General features: G+C 53.7%; 1 protein-coding gene across 2 annotated transcripts; it reads right to left on the reverse strand.

Annotated features, from left to right (window-relative positions):
* Positions 1 to 411: 411 nt before the first annotated feature.
* On the reverse strand, positions 412 to 12,514 carry AARS2 (alanyl-tRNA synthetase 2, mitochondrial). 2 transcript variants are annotated; one of them, XM_055406739.2, is made up of 22 exons: positions 12,247 to 12,514; positions 11,385 to 11,576; positions 10,722 to 10,867; positions 10,324 to 10,491; positions 9,408 to 9,600; positions 8,664 to 8,809; positions 8,347 to 8,455; positions 7,944 to 7,982; positions 7,731 to 7,842; positions 7,183 to 7,316; positions 6,674 to 6,818; positions 6,286 to 6,458; positions 6,018 to 6,131; positions 5,776 to 5,916; positions 4,938 to 5,075; positions 4,736 to 4,845; positions 4,477 to 4,585; positions 4,065 to 4,187; positions 3,736 to 3,846; positions 3,092 to 3,175; positions 2,869 to 2,979; positions 412 to 2,437 (listed from the first exon to the last, which is right to left on the reverse strand). In XM_055406739.2, exons 1-22 carry the CDS (start codon positions 12,481 to 12,483, stop codon positions 2,273 to 2,275), a joined length of 3,000 nt encoding a protein of 999 aa, XP_055262714.2. In that variant the 5' UTR covers positions 12,484 to 12,514; the 3' UTR covers positions 412 to 2,272. The 2 variants fall into 2 exon arrangements, with proteins under 2 accessions (XP_055262714.2, XP_055262715.2); XM_055406740.2 differs by having other exon boundaries at positions 963 to 2,437; positions 9,408 to 9,552; positions 12,247 to 12,513.
* Positions 12,515 to 20,193: the final 7,679 nt, after the last annotated feature.

The raw sequence follows: 20,193 nt of genomic DNA on the forward strand, positions 1-20,193 counted from the left end.
AAATGACCAGCTTTCACAGAAAATGAAATCGTCCTTCAAGAGGGGAAGAGCAACCAAGGGTGGTTGGAAGTTTCACTGGAGGCAAAACTTCAGTTCTGATGATTACTAGCTGGGTTACGCTGGATAAGCTGCCACCTTAGAAGCTTGGTTAACTCATCCAAAAAAAACCCCCAGTATCCTCACTGAGGTGACTATGTGTTAAGATCCAGGCTTTCTGTCAGTGCACTGAACAGTGGCCCCTGCCACAGTTGCTAAGATCCACAGTTGCGACCTCTCAGGACTGCAAGCAGCCAGAGGCCAGGGGCTCCAGGCCCCTTTCAAGCCCTCATCAGTGATTTACCAACGAATCACCGTCTCAATTAGAATGAGCAATCACGCAAGAAATGCTGTCAGGAAGGCCTGCTCTGCTCTAAAATTTTGACTAAATGGCCCCAGAACTTCGCAGCCAGGGAGGCTCTGACTTAGGAATGGGTCTCCTTAGTTCCCCTTCCTTCATCCAGCAACAGAGATCTTTGAACAGAGGTGGAGCTCAGGTGTCTGGCTTGGTCCTGGGTGGATTCACTTTGGGAGGGAAGGACAACTGCCCTCCAGTCCACACCTTCCTCCTGCTCTGAGCTGCCAATTTCAGCTTCAGCTCAGGTTTGGGGCAGGTGCTTTGCAACTTGTTTTAAAAGAGAAGGCTTGGGACTGCTCTGGTGGTACAGTGGGTGAGAATCCACCTGCCAATGCATGGGTTGAATCCCTGGTCTGGGAATATTCTACATGTCACAGAACAACTAAGCCCATGCGCCACGAGTGAGCCCACGTGCTGAAACACTGAAGCCCTTGTGTCCCAGAGCCCGTGGTCCACAAGAGAAGCTACCGCAATGAGAAGCCCATGCACTGCAACAAAGAGGAGCCCCCACTCACCCCAACTGCCTGCAGGCAGCAATGACGACCCAGCACAACCAACAGTAAATAAAAAGAAAAAAAAAGAGTAGGTTTGCTTTGGCTCTGCTCCCTTCTGACCCCAAGACCTGCACCTGCCCCTCAGGCCTCTGCACTGACTCTGCCCTCAGATGTCCACGGGGCTCACCCCCTCCTAACCCCAGTCTGCTCTCTCCATAGACCTCACTCCCATCTGATACCTTCTTTCTCTTCATTGCTGTTTCCCAACGGGAAGAAAGCTCCACAAGGGCAGGAAGTTCTGTTTGTTTCTTGCCATAGTCCCAGCAACTGATCAGTACCTATTGGGTTATTTGTTTGGCTCTGCTGGGTCTTAGCTGCAGCATGCAGGTTCTTCAATTTATAGTGTGGCATGTGGGATCATAGTTCTCCGATCAGGGATCAGACCCAAGCCCTTTGCATTGGGAGCTTGGAGTCTCAGCCCCACCAGGGAAGTCCCTGTTGGCTCATTTTATCAACAAATCATCAGAGCCTTCATTAAAATGACAAGCTGTTAATGAAATAAGTGACACCAGAGAGGATCTGCCCAACTCTCATGATTTTCACATGACAGTTTTCAATCTTGGCTAGGGAAGCCTTTGTGGATGCTCAGAACAGGCTGGCACAGCATGCTTGGCCAAGTGCTTGTGGAGGTGAAGAGGGGAGTTCAGATCTGGCTGCCAGGTGGCCTTTCAGTCCAGTGTGAAGGGTCAAATTGGGGATGGGGCACCCATGTCAGGATGCTGAAACGGGAAAGGCTGCTTTTTTTTAGGTGAAAAAATGTCCTGGAGCTTCCTGTGTGTGTGTGCCAAGTCGCTTCAGTCGTGTCTGGCTCTTTGCAACCCGATGGACCAGAGCCTGCCAGGCTCCTCTTTCCATGCGATTCTCCAGGCAAGAATACTGGAGTGGGTAGCCATTCACATCTCCAGGGGATCTTCCCGGCCCAGGGATCAAACCTCGGTCTCTTACGTCTCCTGCATTGGCAGGTGTTCTTTATCAAAAAAGCCTTCTCTTTTAAAACATTATTGTTGGTCTACCTGGGAAGCCCTCTGGAGCTTCCAAACCTGTGAAATACTTTTTAATGAACAATCGCAGCCAGAACAGCCATGTATGTCTTCACCTTCACCTCGCAGGGCCTATGTTCAGGCTCACTTCTGCCTTCCCCAGCCCGCACCTTCTTGTGTCTGTGCAGGTCCCAGCCCAGGGCACCCTCTTGGCTCAGCTGCTTGGCCTCCAGACTTGAGTCCTCTGCTGAGCCTCCGGGGAGGTTCTGCTGGCTTCTTCAGGGCTCCAGGCACTGCCCTGGCTGCAGTCGCTTCAGTGTGTGTGAGTCCCTGCGTGAGCCTGCTCAGAGCTGGTTGAGGGCATAGGCTCGGGCTGCGCTGAGGGCAGCTTTCAGGTCTGCAGTGCTTCCAGTGCCCTGGGCCACCACTCGAGAGCCCCAGGCTTTGCCCCCCATGTGGCTGCACACAGCCAGCGCCCAGGCCTCTGCTGTGAAGGCCGGCCTGGCAGTCTGGGGACAGAAACAGAAGGGGCAGTGATGCAGACCAGCCCTCCCTGCCCCTCCCACTCAGTGTACACTGGAGCGGAGTCATGGTGAGTAGGGCCCTCTTGCAAGCCGGGCACATGGTGGGGGTGGGTAAGTGGGTGAGGAGACAGGAGACGGATGGGCTAGGAATGCATGTATAGAGGCTGATGAATGGCTGTTACCTATTTGCAAGAAATATGCAGCCTGGAGGGTGGGGTGGTGGGAATTGAGGGAATCCTTGTAGGGTGGGAGGGCGTGGGTTAGGGACAAGGAGGTGGCCCTGTCCCCATCCTGGGGTATCCTCAGAGATCACCTCTACCCAGCCGTGGCTCTTTTGTGTGGGAGGAATAAAAGACAAGGGATCAACAAACTGGACTAGGAGATGAGTGGGGTGGGGGTGCCCTCCCCCTTCTCACCTGGGCCACCTGACAGGCACACAGCACCTGCCCCAGAGGCTGGGGGCTGAGGAGCAGCACGGATGTGCTGGGCGCCTGCTTACACAGCTGCCGGACCACCTTCACCAGCATCTGCACGGGGGAGGGCAGATGGCGACCTCGCAGCTCCCTGGACTCCCAGCTTCTTCCCTGCTGGCACTTTCCCCTCCCCACACCCTGGGCCCACCCCACACCCAGTGCTTACAGAGAGGGACTCCGTGGAAACTGTGTCCACAATCAGGGGCCCCTCCGTGTGCCGCTGGAGCAGCTCCTGGGTTTTCTGTGCAGCCTGGGAGGCAGAAGAACAGTGCAGGGGTCAGGCTGGGAAGCAATCAGCCCCCACTTCTGAACTGAGCCCCAGCCCAGAAATCCCCTCCCACGTCCTCTGTCCCCCAGCAAAGGTGCCAGGGGTTCTGCTGAGAATGGCCACCTTGTTTTGGGTCCTCTCTATATCCTTCCTCTCCTCCCTTTCCTTATAGCTCCAGGCCCCCACACATGGGCTGCTGAAGGTGAAGAGACTAAGGCTGGAGCACAGATGGGCGAGGGGAGGCGGAGGAAGGAGGAGCCACAGTCAAGGAGCAATTAGGGCTGAATGGCGTAATCAAGTCAGCTTCCTGGAGCGAGAGTCTGAGCCAGGCTTGGGAGTTGGGGGAGAGACCCAGTTTGGCAGAGAGAAGTGTGGGAATGACCTGATGATAGCACCCAGGTGGCAGGAGAGGCAGGAACTGCCACCCACCCTCACTCCCCACCAGGCCTTGAGGTGTCTCAGCATGAATGCTAGAATATCTCTGATGCTCGCCAGGTGTGCCTGCTATCTGCCCCGTGGGGTGCAGCCGGACCCCCTCTCACCTGCCCCATTTCCAGTTTCCGGACGGCAGTGTTGGCACGCCTCTGCAGCGCTTTCAGTGTGGCCTGAAGCTCCCGCCGCTGCCACTGGGGCATCATGGCGGTGTCCACGGCCTGTGGTCAGAAGTGGCATGTCACTCCCTGGCCCCACTGAGTCATGGTCCCCGAGGCAGGGACCAGCAGGGCTAGAGAAGAGGTCACACCCTCTACATGTCCCCCTGCAGACAAACAACAAACATGTGGGCTGGGAATGCTGGAGGGAGACGGGCAGGGTCAGGGAGGGGAACAGGGCCAGGTGGAGGGGGCAGCTCCATGGTGGGGGTGGCCCTCACGTCGGTGAGTCGCCCCATGTCCTTGGACAGCCGATGCGCCTCCGCTACATCCCGGCTACCCTGACTCAGCCGAGCTGCGGCTGCTTCCACCTCCTGGGCCAGGCTCTGGCCCACCTCCCGGGCCTGTAGGGAGGGCACAGGATGGTCAGGGCAGTGTGGCTCACCTGCCCTCCCCAAGACAGGGGTTCTCGACCTATTGCTGGGCAGGGACAAGTTAGAAACATTTAACAAGACTCATCAAGGTATCAAATGATGACAACAGATACCAGCTGCCAGCAGCTGGTATGGCTTAGTGTACAGGTATGAATCCTAGTTCTGCTGCCGGGCATTCCCCGGCCCGAGCGGATCAGTTGAGTGCTCCCTGACCCACCCACACCCAGAGAAGCCTCCCAGGCACCGCTGGTGTGCTGACCTGCTGGGCCTGCTCCCCAGTGACAGCCAGCAGGCGGGTGATGCCCTTCACGAGCTGGTGCTCTCCAGTGATGACCAGGTCTCCTATAGCCCCTGTGCGAAGCAGGTGCCTGTGGGCAGAGGGAGGCAGGAGGAAATCTGGGTGATGATGGGAGACAGGAGCAGCTGGAGCTCCAAACCAGGGGCTGGTGGCTCCAGGGACAAGGGAAGGGAGGAGGTCCAGGGCCCCAGGCCTGAGTGGGCAGAGAGGAGTGACTCACGTCCCACAGCATAGCTCCACAGAGGTCTGCAGTGCGGCCTGGGAGGCTGGGTCCAGTGCATGGGCTACGGGCACCCCCACGGATACCACCCGCACAGGGTCTGGGTATACCTGATGGTGAGAGGCACAGGTCTGTTAACAGGCCTGTGAGTAGGGGGGTGGTCACTCATACGATCTCCACCAGCGGGGCTCCCCCAGCTCACCTCATCCAGGGAGCGCAGGCCGGGGACGTGGGCAGTGCGTGCCAGAGCCACCTCCTCCATGTACACAGCCTCATCCCGCCCCACGGCCTCCTGCACAGTGCCCTCCACTGCCTGGAGCTGCTCTGGGGTCAACGGGGCCTAGGGGGTTGTGGGGGAAATAGACCAACAGGCAGTCAGCCCCATGCCTGGGAGTGATGCAAGATGAAGCAGTCAATGTTCACCGAACCAGCCCCAAGCTAGTTCACTAGTACACAACAGTGAACAGTGCCTAGTACATAACACGTACTCAATACGTTTGTGGAGCTGACAATTCTTTTCCTTAGAAAGCTGCTTGGCAACTAGGCCTATTGGAAGCAGCAGACCTTTCGCTAGGCACTGAAAGTTGATAAAGGAACAGAAGACAGAGGCTCTGTACTTCAGGAGCTTACAACAGAGGGAAGCCAGTGGACGAGAAATACAGGATGGGGGAGACGCAGGAGCAAGAAAGGAGCCATCAGGTGGAATGGGATTCAGTCAGTGAACACTTCCTGCAGGACTGGAGCCAGATGGACACGGAGACAGGATGACAGATAAGCAAGAGGGCAGCTCGGCTTGAGCAAGAACGGCCTGGGTGACAGCAGGGACAAGGAAGCCGGGCAGCCGGAGGCCAAGAGAGGACCCGACACCAGCTCGCCTGACCCTCGCTGGTGCAGGAGCGGCCTTATGGGAAGGCCCCCACCCCAAGGTCCCCCAGTGACTGAGCGAGGGGAGTCCAGCTCTCTTGCTGGTCAAACTCCCACACCACCAGACTCTAAGCCTGTCGCCTCATGTGAAGGCTGCCTCTCTGTGCCCAGCTCACCTGCGTGGCCACGTCGAAGCGCAGCCGCTCGGGATTGAGATGGGAGCCTCGCTGCTCTGTGCCAGGGCCCAGGGCCTGCCGCAGCGCCCAGTTGAGCAGGTGGGTGGCCGTGTGCTTCTCCATGCAGCTCAGTCGCCAGGCCTGAAACACTCTTGTCACCCAGGGTCCTGGGTGTGGGTGGGATGGGGAGAGAGGACGGGCTGCAGGACATGGAGAACAAACAGCAGGGGTGGGGTCCTCACCTCATCCATGTGCAGCTGCACCTGGTCCCCCACCTTGAGGCACTCAGGGGCCACCACCTCATGCAGGATGAAGCCTCCGCAGACCTGGGCTCGGGCCACTGGGAAGAGCACGTCCTGGGAAAGGGCAGGGCCGAGGCGCTGAGTGCCTGCCGCCTCTCCCTCCCTTGGCTCCTTCTGGCTCAGGAGAACTGGGGAACGTGTCTGTGTGTGTGTCTGTCTTTGTGTGTGTGGCGGGCACTGGGGGTGGTGGTGGTAGTGGGGGGCTCACCTGCTGGCCCACCAGCACCAGATAGCCTCGGTCGGAAGCCTGGCCTCCCTGTTCAGCGTAGAAGTTGGTTTTGTCCAAGAGGAGGCCACAGCGCTGGCCGTCCCCCACGGAGGCCACAGCTGTCCCATCTTCTGTATACAGCTGGAGCACCTGAGCCTCACAGGTGCTGAACTCTGCCAGGGTCGAGACTGCTTATCAGTGCCAGGAAGGGGCTTGGGCCCGCGCCTCCCTTGAAGCCAGTCGGCAGGGACAAGGGGGCACTTCCAGCCGGGACCCACGGCAACCCCTGGCGGCTCCCCGGGGGAGGCACAGGCCTGGTGGCTGCTCTCTGTCCTCCCAGGTGCGGTCAGGAAAGCCGCTGGCCACCCGCCTCAGCCCAGGCCCTCACCGTAACCGCCGCCCGGTCGCAGGGAATAGCTGTACTTGGGGCTGTCATCGGTTGGGGGCACCCCTCGGCGCTGCAGCTCCCCCAGGGCATGGACGTCAAGCCGCAGTCCCTGCTCCTGAACCGGCTCGGCCTGCAGCGCCCGGTGCTGCGGGACAGGCACGTGTGCAGGAGAGGCTGTGTGGAGACCTGCCTCCGCCACACAGCTTGTGCACCCCACACCCCCTCTGGAACAAGCCCTCGGGCTGGCTGGTGCACCTTCCCTCGTACAGGGGTCTCAGGACCAGGACTCCCTGCGGCCCCCAGTGGCCCCTCTGAGGACTCGTGCTGGCCTCTCCCCCTCTGCTCCTGTGTGGCCCACTGCACTGGCCTTCCTCTCTGCGGGCTGCGGATGGGGGCTGAGTGCGGGGACAGACACTACCTCAGCCTCCTGTTTCCCTCTTCCTACAAGATCCCAGGACTGAGGGAGGGGCTGTGACCTAACAGAACTGGTGGGGCTGCCCAGCCGGTACCTGGGCCTCCTCCTGGGCCAGCCGCTCCAGTCCAGCAGTGTCCAGCGGCACCCCCTTCTCCTCCAGCATCAGCTCCACCAGGTCCAGGGGGAGCCCCAGGTTCCCAGACAGTGACAAGGACCAGGCCACTTCGGCTTTGAGGGAGGAAGACGACAGGCATCAGGGTTATTGAGGGAGGGAGTGGGGAGAAGTACGGGCCAGGGCTTTTGTGACCACAGAAGCCACCGGATGCCAAGCACACAGGCCCTCTCCCTGCGCTGGGCAGGCCCCAGAAGAGGGTCACCTTCAGGCTCCAAAGCAAGAGCTGGGGGTAGCCCAGGGTCCTCCCTTGGCAATGTCATTTCAGAGGAGGGCAGTTCATTCTCGGCCTGCAGCCAGCCTTGGAAAGCAGAGACCAGAGGTGGGGCCAGCCTGGGCAGTAGGGAAGTGAGGAGAAGCAGGGCGGTGGTGGAGAGAGTAGGGGAGAGAGACGTCGGGCTGGGGATGTGAGGCCTGGGCTTGGCTCACCTAAGTGGAGCCCTCACACCGCGGCCAGGCGTCCTGCTCACCTGGGAACACATCAGAAGGCCCCAGGCGCTTCAGGGTCCGCTCGATGACCCTCCGACCGCGCTGCAGGGAGGCCAGGAAGGCCGCCTCATCCTCCGACACCAGGCTGGCTATCTGAACAAGGGCAGGGCAGGGCTGGAGCCGGGCCTCCTGAGAGGGAGAGCCTCTCCCCATCACTCTCATCAGCCCCTCCCTCCCCCACCCGAGTCCAGTACCTGGGCTGAGCTCCTACGCAATTCCGGGTAAGCATCTCCCTGGGAACAGTGCAGAGGTCCGAGGCGGTGTCAGAGGCAACAGAACCTACTCTGCACCTCCACCCTGGCCCTCCCTGGGGACACCTGCCTTGGGGGCTCAGAGAGGCTGATGGATGGCGGAGGGTCCAAATGGGGAATCAGCTTATTTAGGGAGGGGTGGGCATGATACAGGCAGAAGGGGGTTCTGAGGTCAAAGGCTCAGCAGCCTGGGCAAGGAGGCTCCCTGCTTTCTGTAAGCCCGCTGAGAAGACTCTGGGGTAGACACTCAGGGTGGGGAACCGGGGCAGGGTCACTGTTTGGGTTCAGTGACAGGCTCTCCAAGTCCCCTGGGAGGCCCGGGGAAGCAACAAAGCTCTGCCCTTACCAGTGTCTCCACAACTACAGGCACCAGGCTGCCCAGGAAGCCGGGTGGTGCCTGCAGCACCTCAGTAGAGAACCGCACAGCTCGACGGAGGATCCGACGAAGTACCAGCCTAGAGGGGGTCAGAGCCCAGATACCAGCCCCCAGCAGCCCTGCATCAGGAGGGAGGGGAGAAGGGAGGGCAAGACGCAGAGTGTACGCTCTGCTCCCTTCCTCCTCCGCCTGTCATCTCAGCCCCACTCGCCTCTCCATCCCCCTCCCTCCTCTCCCCTGCAGCCTTCAGCAACCCCTGCCCTGCACTGTAGCCCTTCCAGACTCACGGGGCGCCCGACATCCCAGGGGAGACGCCATCAGCGATGCACACACTGAGCGTGCGGATGTGGTCAGCCACCACGCGGTAGGCTGTGTCTGTGCGCCCCTCATCTGCTGCCCCAACGCGGCCCGAGTAAGGGGGTGCCCCGCAGCCCTGGAAGCAGGAAACGAGACACGGCTGCTGGCCCTGCCATTCACGTTAGTCAAGTCAAGAACCTGGGGGCCAGCCTTGACTTGGCTCTGCTCTCTGCATCTAATCCATCAGTAGGAGCTTTTGCATCTACTTCCAGAGATCTTTCAAATCCATCTACTTTTCTCCACTTCCTCTGCTACCAGCCTAAAGCACACCTTGTCTTTTCTGAACTATGAAACAGCCTCCCAATTTCTCAGCTTCTACTCTGGTTTCCCTCCAGCGCATCCTCCGCACAGCAACAGGAATGTCTTTTAAGAGTGACAATCAGGGACTTCCCTGGTCAATACCGGGGCCTGGGTTCGATCCCTGGTTGGGGAACTAAGATCCCACAGGCCACAACTAAGTACGTGTGCCGCAACTACCGAGTAAAGAGTGAGGAGCGGTATCAGGCTGTAAACGTGAACTGGGGCCTCGCGTCTGGCACCCTCCCATTCTCAGCTGCTCGCTGTCCCCGCAGGCGGGAATACTCTTGAATTCTCAACAAAGGGAGAAAGCAGTGGTGGTGAGCCCTGAGGACCGCAGGTCAGAGTGGCTTCTGGAAGGGAAGAGGCGGGCCTACCTGCTGTATGGCGTCGAGTAGCGGGGAAAAGAGATCGGTGTCGTAGGTGGAGAGCCTGCCTTGCAGCACGGCCACCAGCCTCTCCAGGCCCATTCCTGTGTCCACATGCCGCTGGGGCAGGGGCTGCAGGCTTCCGTCTGCCTCTCTGGCCGGGTGTACGGGAAAGGTGTGCAAGGTGAGGCCCCCCATAGGACTGCAGGTATGATGCGCAAGTGGCACAAAGGGATGAGGAGGGGATTCGGGGGGCCGACAGTGAGAGGAGCCAGTGGGCAGTATCATCTCACCCCCCACCCCCCAAAGCGGACGATGGTAGCCTTGGGTCCTCTCCTTTCTCATAAAGGGTGATTGGGCCCTCGCCTGGACCCAGACCTCCACTTTCTGGGACACAATTCTTTGTTTTATAAAGAGGCATGTCAAGGCTGGTAGAAAATCTTAAGAAATTATCAAATTCAACTCCATCTTATCATAAGAGAGCAGAGTCCAAAGATCCACAGTGTCTAATTGCAATGTCATGGGCAAAGATGAGGACTAAATCGGTTACTATCTGAAAAGTGTTTAGAAATATGCCTGAAAGTAAAAGTGTTAGTCACTCAGTCATGTCTGACTGTTTGTCACCCCATGGACTGTAGCCCGCCAGGCTACTCTGTCCACGGAATTCTTCAGGCAAGAATACTGGAGTGGGTAGGCATTCCCTTCTCCAGGGGATCTTCCTGACCCAGGGAATGAAATCAGGTCTCCTGCATTGTTGGCAGATTCTTTACAATCTGAGCCACCAGGAAAGCCCCCAGAAATATGCCTGGCATGTTGCAAATGCTGTTTAAGTATTTGTTTTCATAAAAAATGGATCAAAGCCTCCTGACTGCCAACTTCTTCACTTTCAGTCATGGATTTCCCTCCTCCTCTAGTAGCCCATTACCTGTTGTGTTGCATGAAGACCAGATTCCAAAGCTCTACCAGCTGGGGGGCCCCTGCCCCACCAGCTAGGTCATAGTGTATCTCAGTGCAGGGCCCACAAGGCCCAGTATCCCCCATCTCCCAGAAGTTCTCCTCGGGCCCAAAGGAGAGCACGTGACTGGCAGGCACCCTGAGAAGAAAGCCAGACGGATGGTGGGAGACAAAGGCAGAAGCCAGGGACTACCCCCCTCTCCCCTGCCTACTTTCTGCCAGGAGAGCCCTTGCATTAAGCTCAGTAGGAGGAGGAACAGGGCTGACCCTACAGTATCACAGGATACACTGAAACTCTGAGGTCCAGTGTTGGTTATTTGCCAGTTTTCTTGTGCTCCAGGAGTGGGACATAAGTGGGGGTGGACTCACCCTAAGTTGAGCCAGATGTCCCTGCTCTCCAGGTCTGGCCCCAGACCAGCCTTGGGGTCACCACCAAAGTAGGAGACCCAGAGCCGGTCCTCAGGGATCCCATAGATCTGAGTCAGCAGCTCCCAGGCCATGCTGCAAGCCTCCTCCTGTAGTGGAAACCCAGTGGGAAGAGGAAGACGGGTGAGAAGGCCCCAGTGAAGTGCCCATCAAGCCACAAGAGTTCCACCCTCAGCTTAAGACAAGACCATTTCCAGTGCCCACCTGGTTTCCAGAACAAGCCATGACTCTCTGCTTCTGAGATTTTCCTGCATAGAAAGTGTCCTTGCCTCTAAATCCCATTTTCTTTCAGGCCCCACCTTCTCCATGAAATCCCCTACCCACCTCAGCCTGAAAGGATTTTTAACTCCTGAATTTGGACCGTTTATTTACAATAATTATTGATCAGCCATTAGGCAGGAGGCATAGTCCTGGTCCTCAAGGAGTTTACAGCCCAACCAGGGAAGTGAGACACATTTCTATCATATGTGTCCACTGAGCACTTTGCCTCTGTGTCTGGTATGAGGCCCTGCTTAAGCCGACTCTGGTGGAGACAGGATTAACCTTGACTCCTTTCTTGGCTGACCACTGACCCTTTCCTAGCTCCAGGGCTTCCTGGGGACTTACCTTAAAATATTCACCCCCAAAGGCCCAATTGCCGAGCATCTCAAAGAAGGTATGATGGGAAAGGTCTCGGCCCACATCCTCCAGGTCGCTGTGGCGTCCTCCAGCCCTCACACACTTCTGGCTGTTGGCTACCCGTCGGAAGCCTGCCATCTCGCTTCGTGGATCCACAGTGCCCAGGAAGATTGGCTTGAACTGGAAACACAGGAAGGGGGAGAGAGAGATATCCTAATAGAAGGGAAACGTAGGGAGTGGGCATAGAGATGGTGATTCAGATTGAGGGCTGTCCGTGCCCCCTGAGAGTACAGTGAAGTCTTGGCCAGGGGGGGCAACTTGGGAGCACCATCTCTGGTGGTGTCTGAGCAGACAAATAAATCATGAAGGACTCTGCTAGTAAAATGAGGACGAATGTGTTGGTGGCCAGAAACAGGGCAAGTCTAGAGAGGATAAGTGGTGCTCAAAGTCGAAAGCTTAGAGCGCAAAGGCTAGCACAGTAGCATGTACTCAACAAACATTTATTTTAATGAATGATATCTTTATTTAAAAAAACTAATAAATGAAGCCAGACTTCCCCCACCAGTCTGCCCCCATGGGATGGGACTCCACACCCGCCATTCCTGGAACTAAAAGTCAACCTTCACCCGCCATTCCCGGAACTAAAACTCAACCTTAACTCAGAAGTTTCCCATCGAGTTCTCCCCAAGCCCTAATTTGCACCCCAAACTTCTTGCCTAATCACGCACAAGCTCTCTTTCCCCGAAAGGTAGGAGCTCCGCCCTTTGCTTCTCTTGCCCAATCCCGCAACGCCTTTCTCTAAGGAAAAAATTTGCAAACTCCGCCCAGACCTGCGTGGTTCAGCCCCTACCTGGTTCATGCCTGCATTGACGAAAAGCAAACTGGGGTCGCCGCGGGGCCTCACGGAAGCGGAGGGCACCAAGCGGTGGCCATGGCGGTCCCGAAAGAAGCTCAGGAAGGCGTCCCGCACGGCCGCGGCCTGGGTTGGAGGGGCTTCCGATGACAGCCCCCGAAAGCCCGGCCATGAGGGCGACCTTCGAATGGCCCGCCCAAGTCGCCCAGCTGCGGCTGCCACCGACGCAGCCATCTTAACTGGGGGCAATACTTCACGAGGTCAAAGGGTATCGCCGGGATAGAAGTAACAAGAGGAGGCCCGGCGTTTCCTACAGCGACCCCTGGCGGCAGGAGGACTCAAGACCGCTTCTGGCTCTCGGTAGAAGTGATTGGCAAGAAGGCGCCTGCAGGAGTCCACCTAACTGTTAATAATACAAGCGGCCTGGCGCATAGGAGGCCCTTAATTCTGGCATTCAACAAATATTCATTGAGAGCCTGTTGTGTGCCAGGCATTTTTTAGGCGCTTAAGGTACGTCAGTAATGAAACTGACAAAACCCCCTATCCTCCAGGGACTTTCCTGGTGGTCCAGTGGTTAAGACTTTGTGCTTCCAATGTAGGGGGCGTGGGTTCCATCCCTGGTGAGAGAACTGAGCTCCTACCTGCCATGCCCCGCAGCCAAGAAAAAAAAAATTAAATAGTTCCTACAATACTTTGGCCACCTCATGCGACGAGTTGACTCACTGGAAAAGAGTCTGATGCTAGGAGGGATTGGGGGTAGGAGGGGACGGGGACAACAGAGAATGAGATGGCTGGATGGCATCACCGACTCGATGGACATGAGTTTGAGTGAACTCCAGGAGTTGGTGATGGACAGGGAGGCCTGGCGTGCTGTGATTCATGGGGTTGCAAAGAGTTGGACACGACTGAGCGACTGAACTGAACTAAACCCTCCAGAAATCTGTAGTATACTAGTAATTCTTATATTCATTAATTTTGCAAGTTTACAAATAGAGTTGTAGTGAACAGGTGTGGATTCAACTCTGTGGTGTATGTATGTGCGTGCTCAGTCATTGGATCATGTCCGAATCTTTGCTACCTCATGCAGTGTAGCCGGCCACCCTCCTCTGTCCATAGAATGTTCCAGGCAAGAATACTGGAGTGGGTTGCCATTTCCTCCTCCAGGGGATCTTCCTGACCCAGGGATCAACACCTGTCTCCTATGCCTCTTACATTGGCAAATGGATTCTTTTATCACTGAGCCACGTGGGAAGTCCTGATGTCTACCTGTGTGTATTTCCAGGCTGAGGGAAGAAGGCAGAGATGGCTAAGGGAGGTGATATCAACATTCATTCAGTAGTCATACAACAGATACTTGAAAGTGAAAAGAAAGTAAAGTCGCTCAGTCGTGTCCGACTCTTTGCGACCCCATGGACTGAGAAGCCTACCAGGCTCCTCCACCCATGGGATTTTCCAGGCAAGAGTACTGGAGTGGGTTGCCATTGCCTTCTCCGAGGGAAGCCCTAACACATATTTATTGATACCTAAATAGTATGTGTCAGGCACTGTGCTGGGAACTTCTCATTTCCCTTTGCCCTTGGCATTGGAAATGGCCATTTTGTTCTTAGGGGTTGAAGCAGAAGTTTAGTGGAGACACAGAAGCCAAGCAGCAGCCGTTCCAGTATTAATTGCTTAATAACATTTGGTCTTTTAATTTGCCTGGGGATTAGAGGGAATCCAGGTTGTCAGGGCAGGATGAAGCTGTTGGCTGATAGCTGCTGAGATTTCGCTTTCTCTCAGCCTCCCAGTGCCCTAGGCTTTTGTGTGTTTTTGCTTCAGGGTTAGACAGATACCTTTTCCACCTTCCTTTCTGTCTTTCTCTCCATGGTAACAACTTCCACCACGAGGCCAACACAGGCACTTACAGGTGGAGCCAGGGTCTTCACCGGGCTTCTCTTAGTACCCTCTGCTCTTGGTTTGGGAAATTAAGCAGATCAAGAAGAGAATTTGCCTCAATTAAAGCCACAGCCCTGAGGTTAATGTGATCATCTCCAAGGCTTCAGCTAACCAGTGGGCTCTTCTGGCCTCCATTCTTTGTTCAGTTCAGTTCAGTCGCTCAGTTGTATCCGACTCTTTGCAACCCCATGAATCACAGCACGCCAGGCCTCCCTGTCCATCACCAACTCCCGGAGTTCACTCAAACTCATGTCCATCGAGTCAGTGATGCCATCCAGCCATCTCATTCTCTGTCGTCCCCTTCTCCTCCCACCCCGAATCCTTCCCAGCATCAGAGTCTTTTCCAGTGAGTCAACTCGTTGCATGAGGTGGCCACAGTATTGGAGTTTCAGCTTTAGCATCAACCCTTCCAATGAACACCCAGGATTGATCTCCTTTAGAATGGACTGGTTGGATCTCCTTGCAGTCCAAGGGACTCTCAAGAGTCTTCTCCAGCACCACAGTTCAAAAGCATCAATTCTTCGGCGATCAGCTTTCTTCACAGTCCAACTCTCACATCCATACATGACACGGGAAAAACCATAGTCTTGACTAGACAGACATTTGTTGGCAAAGTAATGTCTCTGCTTTTTAATATGCCATCTAGTTATGTTATTTAGGGACTTTGAGGAGAGTTAGCCTTGGGAAATGTGTGGTCTTTTTTTGGACTTGAGTTTCTATAGTGACAGTGAGTTCTCAACTTTGTATTCTGACAGAACCCAGGACATCTATCCTGTTTCTTCCCTTGTCCTCTGTTTCCTTGCCCACACAGATGAAAGGTGTTGTTTTGAAAGCGTGCTTTGCCTATGTTGGTTTTTCCAGTGTTTTTGGAACAGGAACCTAAAGCCAGATGGGGATTTCTGTGAGATTCGCGATCTTGAGACAAGCCTAAACTGAAATGGGAGTATTTTGCTAGAGAAATCTAGCTAGGGCTTCTCCTCAGGACTGAAGTCAACTTTTTTTTTTTCCCTTCAGATTTTGCCCAGAAAGTCTGCATTATAGTAGGAACTCCTTATTTTTAGACTATTGTGGATCTGAAGTGGAGCCACGGATTTTTTTTTTCTGAACAGCTTTAATGAAATATAGTTCACATACCATACAATTCACCCACTTAAAGTGTACAATTCAAATGGCTTTTAGTACATTCACAGAGTTGTTAGCTGTTTATATTTTAGAATATCTAGGTCATTTTCATCACTTCCAAAAGAAACCCCATACCTTTTACCTGGAGAAGGAAATGGCAACCCACTCCAGGATTCTTGCCTGGAAAATCCCATGGACTGAGGAGCCTGGTAGGCTACAGTCCATGGGGTTAGCTAGGGCTTCTCCTCAGGACTGACATCAACTTTTTTTCCCCTTTCAGATACCTTTTACCTATTAACCCCCAATTACCCCATCCCTCCCAGCCCTAGGCAATCACTAATTACTTTCTGTCTCTAACGATTTGCCTGTTCTGAACATTTCCTATAAATTGAATCATACAACATACATGGTCTTTGTGACTGACTTCTTTCCTTAGCATAATGTTTTCAAGGCTTATCCATGCTGTAGTATGTATTATGGATTTTATTTTGGGTTGTTTTCTGTTTGAAAAACAGTTTTCTCCCCATCTTGTTGTTTTATCCTTGCCATTAAAATTGCTTTTTTTGAATATGGTATCCTCTGGTAAATCAGTCTCTTTTTAATATTTCCCAGTCAAGCCACGTGGTTCTTGTCGGATTGGGCTGTGCTTATTCTGATTTGCCACTGTCATCAGATGAGGAAGTTAAATTTATGGTCTGCAGTTTCTCAGGATAGATGAATACAGGAGAGAATGTGCCAGACTGGGAAGTTACTGACCTGGGAACTTCTCGCAGGAGTTCTCATCCACTGCCTTAATACTCATAGGAATTTCACTTCAGGTTTAGAATACAAATGATGTCTGTTTCCTGGGAGCTGTTTAGCTGGGTTTGGGTACGGTCTTCCCTGGGGTAGGGATTGCCCTCATACTGCTGTCTGACTGACCTCGGCAAGTCCAAGGGAGCCTATGTTTGAACCTTCTCTTTCCGCCTTATTCATGAGAAGCAACGCCCTTATTCTGGGAATGGAAATTGTCCTTCCCGATTTCCCCATTGACTCCGAGAGTAGGAACCTGAGGTCAGTGATGCATTCCGTCCTAGAACGATGGTCAGAGGAGACACGAGGGGATTTTCACCCTTACTAAGCATAAGGAACTCAGCTCTGGGAGCTTCCACTTGTAAATCGTAAGGGCTGTGTTTTAGTGTCTAGGTTAAAAGTTCAGTTTATAAGAGGTGTTCCTATGTTGATGTATTTTTTTTATGGCTTTGCCTTATCTAGATTGTGAAAGCAACCCTGTCAAACGTTAACATGCGTAGGGATCTCCTGGGCTCTTGTTCAACCTGTAGATAATGATTCGGTAGGTCTAGGATGACGTTGAAATTCTGTGTTTCTGGCAGGTTCCTAAGTAGTGCTGTTGCTGCCCCTGGTCTCCTAGACCATACGTTGAATAACCGGTGTGGTAGAGGGCTTGTGGGAACAGTGAGGACACATGCTTGCTTGGGACTGGGCGTTCTGGGGATCTCCTCTTTCTTCCAAAGTGGGGTGTGGAGGCTGGCAGCTCTCTATGTGCCCTTCGCAGACTGCTCGCTCCCCGCCGCCCCTCCGCGAGTCCTAGGGAGGATGAAGTTGCGTCTGCCTGTTGCTAGGAGACGCGGAGGCGGCGAAGACCAGAGGCTGCGGATGCCAGCGGCCACTCAGAGCTCTGGGGAGCTGGCTAGGGCTGGGCTCGCTGGTGGCGGGGCTGGAAGGGTCGGAGCCGCCTGGGATCGGGAATCCAAGCTTTCAGTTCAGTTCAGTTCAGTCGCTCAGTCGTGTCCGACTCTTTGCGACCCCATGAATCACAGCACGCCAGGCCTCCCTGTCCATCACTAACTCCCAGAGTTCACTCAAACTCATGTCCACAGAGTCGGTGATGCCATCCAGCCATCTCATTCTCTGTCGTCCCCTTCTCCTCCCGCCCCCAATCCCTCCCAGCATCAGAGTCTTTTCCAGTGAGTCAACTCTTCACATGAGGTGGCCAAAGTATTGGAGCTTTGCTGTGAAGTCGCTTCAGTCGTGTCCGACTCTGTGCGACCCCATAGACGGCAGCCCACCAGGCCCCCCCGTCCCTGGGGTTCTCCAGGCAAGAATACTGGAGTGGGTTGCCATTTCCTTCTCCCATGCATGAAAGTGAAAAGTCAAAGTGAAGTCGCTCAGTCGTGTCCGACTCTTAGCGACATCATGGACTGCAGCCTACCAGGCTCCTCAGTCCATGGATTTTCCAGGCAAGAGTACTGGAGTGGGGTGCCATTGCCCGCGATTGTCCTTGTGTATTTTCAAATGGTTACGTTTTAAATGGTAATGTAAGGACCTCCATAATCTCCGTGATTTTGCCTCTTGGCCAGCAAAATCTGAAAGACTGTCTGGCTCTTTGAAAAAAGTTTGCCGACCCCAGACATTTCTTACCCTAGACTTGGAATCAGCCACTTCCAAAAATCGTAGTTACTTTTATTGAGAAATCATAGTTCAGCACTACAAATTAGGTATTGGGATGCTTGTTTCTAGGTTTTTATAGAGGACAGAGATGGGGAGAATATATGTACAGATAAAAATGTTCCATAAGACAGTTTTTAAGCAGCGGAACAACATGATCTGATTTACACTTGAAAAATTATTTGGATGTGTAGGGTCTTAGTTGGGGCACGAGGCATTGTCATTGAGTCAAGTGGGAACTTCGTGGTGGTGCTTGGACTCTGGTTGTGGCTCGGCTGGCTTAGTTGCCCTGCAGCATGTGGTATCTTAGTTCCCGCACCAGGGATCGAACCTGGGTTCCCTGTGCTGCAAGGTGGACTCTCAACAACTGGACCACCAGGGAAGTCCCTGATTTACACTTTTGAAAGATCATTGTAATGGGAGAGAATGAACTGTGGGGGCAGAAGGGGAAGAAGGAATACCTGTTAGAACCTTGTTGTTCAGGAAAGATGTGATGGACAGGAGCTCAAACGTGGTTGGATTCAGGCTATATGTGGAGATTATATATATATATTCTAAAGGAGATCAATCCTGGGTGTTCATTGGAAGGACTGATGCTAAAGCTGAAACTCCAATACTTTGGCCACCTCATGCGACGAGTTGACTCACTGGAAAAGAGTCTGATGCTAGGAAGGATTGGGGGTGGGAGGAGACGGGGACGACGGAGAATGAGATGGCTGGATGGCATCACCAACTCGATGGACATGAGTTTGAGTGAACTCCGGGAGTTGGTGATGGACAGGGAGGCCTGGCGTGCTGTGATTCATGGGGTCGCAAAGAGTCGGACACGGCTGAGCGACTGAACTGATATATATATATATATATGTATATGTACATGTATGTTGTTGTTTAGTCACTAAGTCACTGCCAGGCTCCTCTATCCATGGGATTTCCCAGGCAAGAATACTGGAGTGGGTTGTCATTTTCTTCTCCAGGGGATCTTCCCTGTTGAGCCACCAGGGAAAGAAAAGACTAACTTCTAAGCTTCTGACCTGCAGCTAGGTAGCTAGTGTTGCCAATTCACTTGAGGAAGAAGCAGGTCTGTGGAAGGGAAGTCAAGTGTTTGCTTTGGACATAATAAGTTTAGATATCCAAGTAGAGATGTCACTGAGTGTTGGATATAAAAGTCAGAAGTGCAGAAGGAAGATCAGGGCTGTGGCTATAGATTTGGGAGTCACTAGTACCCTGGTGCTCCTGGGTAAGTTAAGATCACCTATTGGAAGAGCAGGATGAAGGAGGAGAGGGGAGAATCCTGTTGTGGCCCGGTATTCTGAGGTGCTGGAGGGAAACTTGAGAAAGTGATGAGAGTCAGGAGGAAGACTGGAAGGAGTGAGGTCATACCAAAGCCTGGAGAAGAGAAAATGATGTTCCAGTAGGAGGGAGTGGCCGGCTGCATCAAGTGCTGCTGATGGCTGAGCAAGATGAGAGCAGAGACCTAATGAATGCATTGGGCAAAGTGGGAGAACTTTCAGTGGGATGGTGGGATGGAAAGGCCAATTGGAGTGAGTGAGAAGGGGAAATGAGAAGGCAGAGAAAGGAAATAGAGACAACTTGGGAGTGAGTTTGCAGAAAAAGAGAAGCAGAAAAAAGTCTGGAAGGGGCTAAGGGCTCTAGGAAATGTATTTATTTAAAAAAAAAAGTGTCGAGGGCTGACTTTCAATAGATTGCAGGGAGGGAGCTGCTCTGCTACATACGAAACCCGAAACCCAACCAAAATGTATTTATTTTTAAGAACAGCAACATTAAGTCTTTGTATGCACTTGGGTGTGATCCAGTACAGGGAAGAAACTGACCAAGCAAGAGAATGAGAGTGTTATTGTAGTAGCCAAGTTTTTAAGTACTTGAGGGGATTGAAAATTTCAGTACAAAGTGTAGCCACAAGCAAGGACACTCCTTCCATTACAGTAAGAGGAGGAGATGTGGATACAAATGCAGTAGGTCCGTGGATCTAGGGCTGGGAAATCTAGAGAGGACAAGTCCTCAGACATCAATTTCCTCGTCAGTGTGCAGTGAGGTGAAATTGCCGCCTGGAAAAAGAGAAGATTGACTAAGGAAGTGTGGTAGGATTAGCTGGCAGTGTTGGCTGCTCATTTAAGATTTGCGGTCTTTGATTTAAACTGAGACTGATCAGCACAATGGGATTTTCTCCATCCGCACCTAGCTGCTCAGGTGCATGCACGGAGCACAGAGCTTAGTGGGTGTAGTGAGGGCTGGGATTCTGCCATCTGGGTGTGATGGAGGGAGGGGGCTGGAGTGAGTACGGTCGTTGGCAGGGCAATGGTTGAAATCCTGACACTTGGGCTGTATTTGAGTTCTAAAGGCAATCCATATAGGCCCTTATCTCATCTAATAGCCATTGTTAATCTCATGTCTCAAATCTTAAAACATAAACCTTAAACA

The sequence above is a fragment of the Moschus berezovskii genome, chromosome 23, assembly GCF_049115385.1.
Source record: "Moschus berezovskii isolate FMDL1 chromosome 23, NW_MosBer_1.0, whole genome shotgun sequence".
Classification (NCBI taxonomy): domain Eukaryota; kingdom Metazoa; phylum Chordata; class Mammalia; order Artiodactyla; family Moschidae; genus Moschus; species Moschus berezovskii.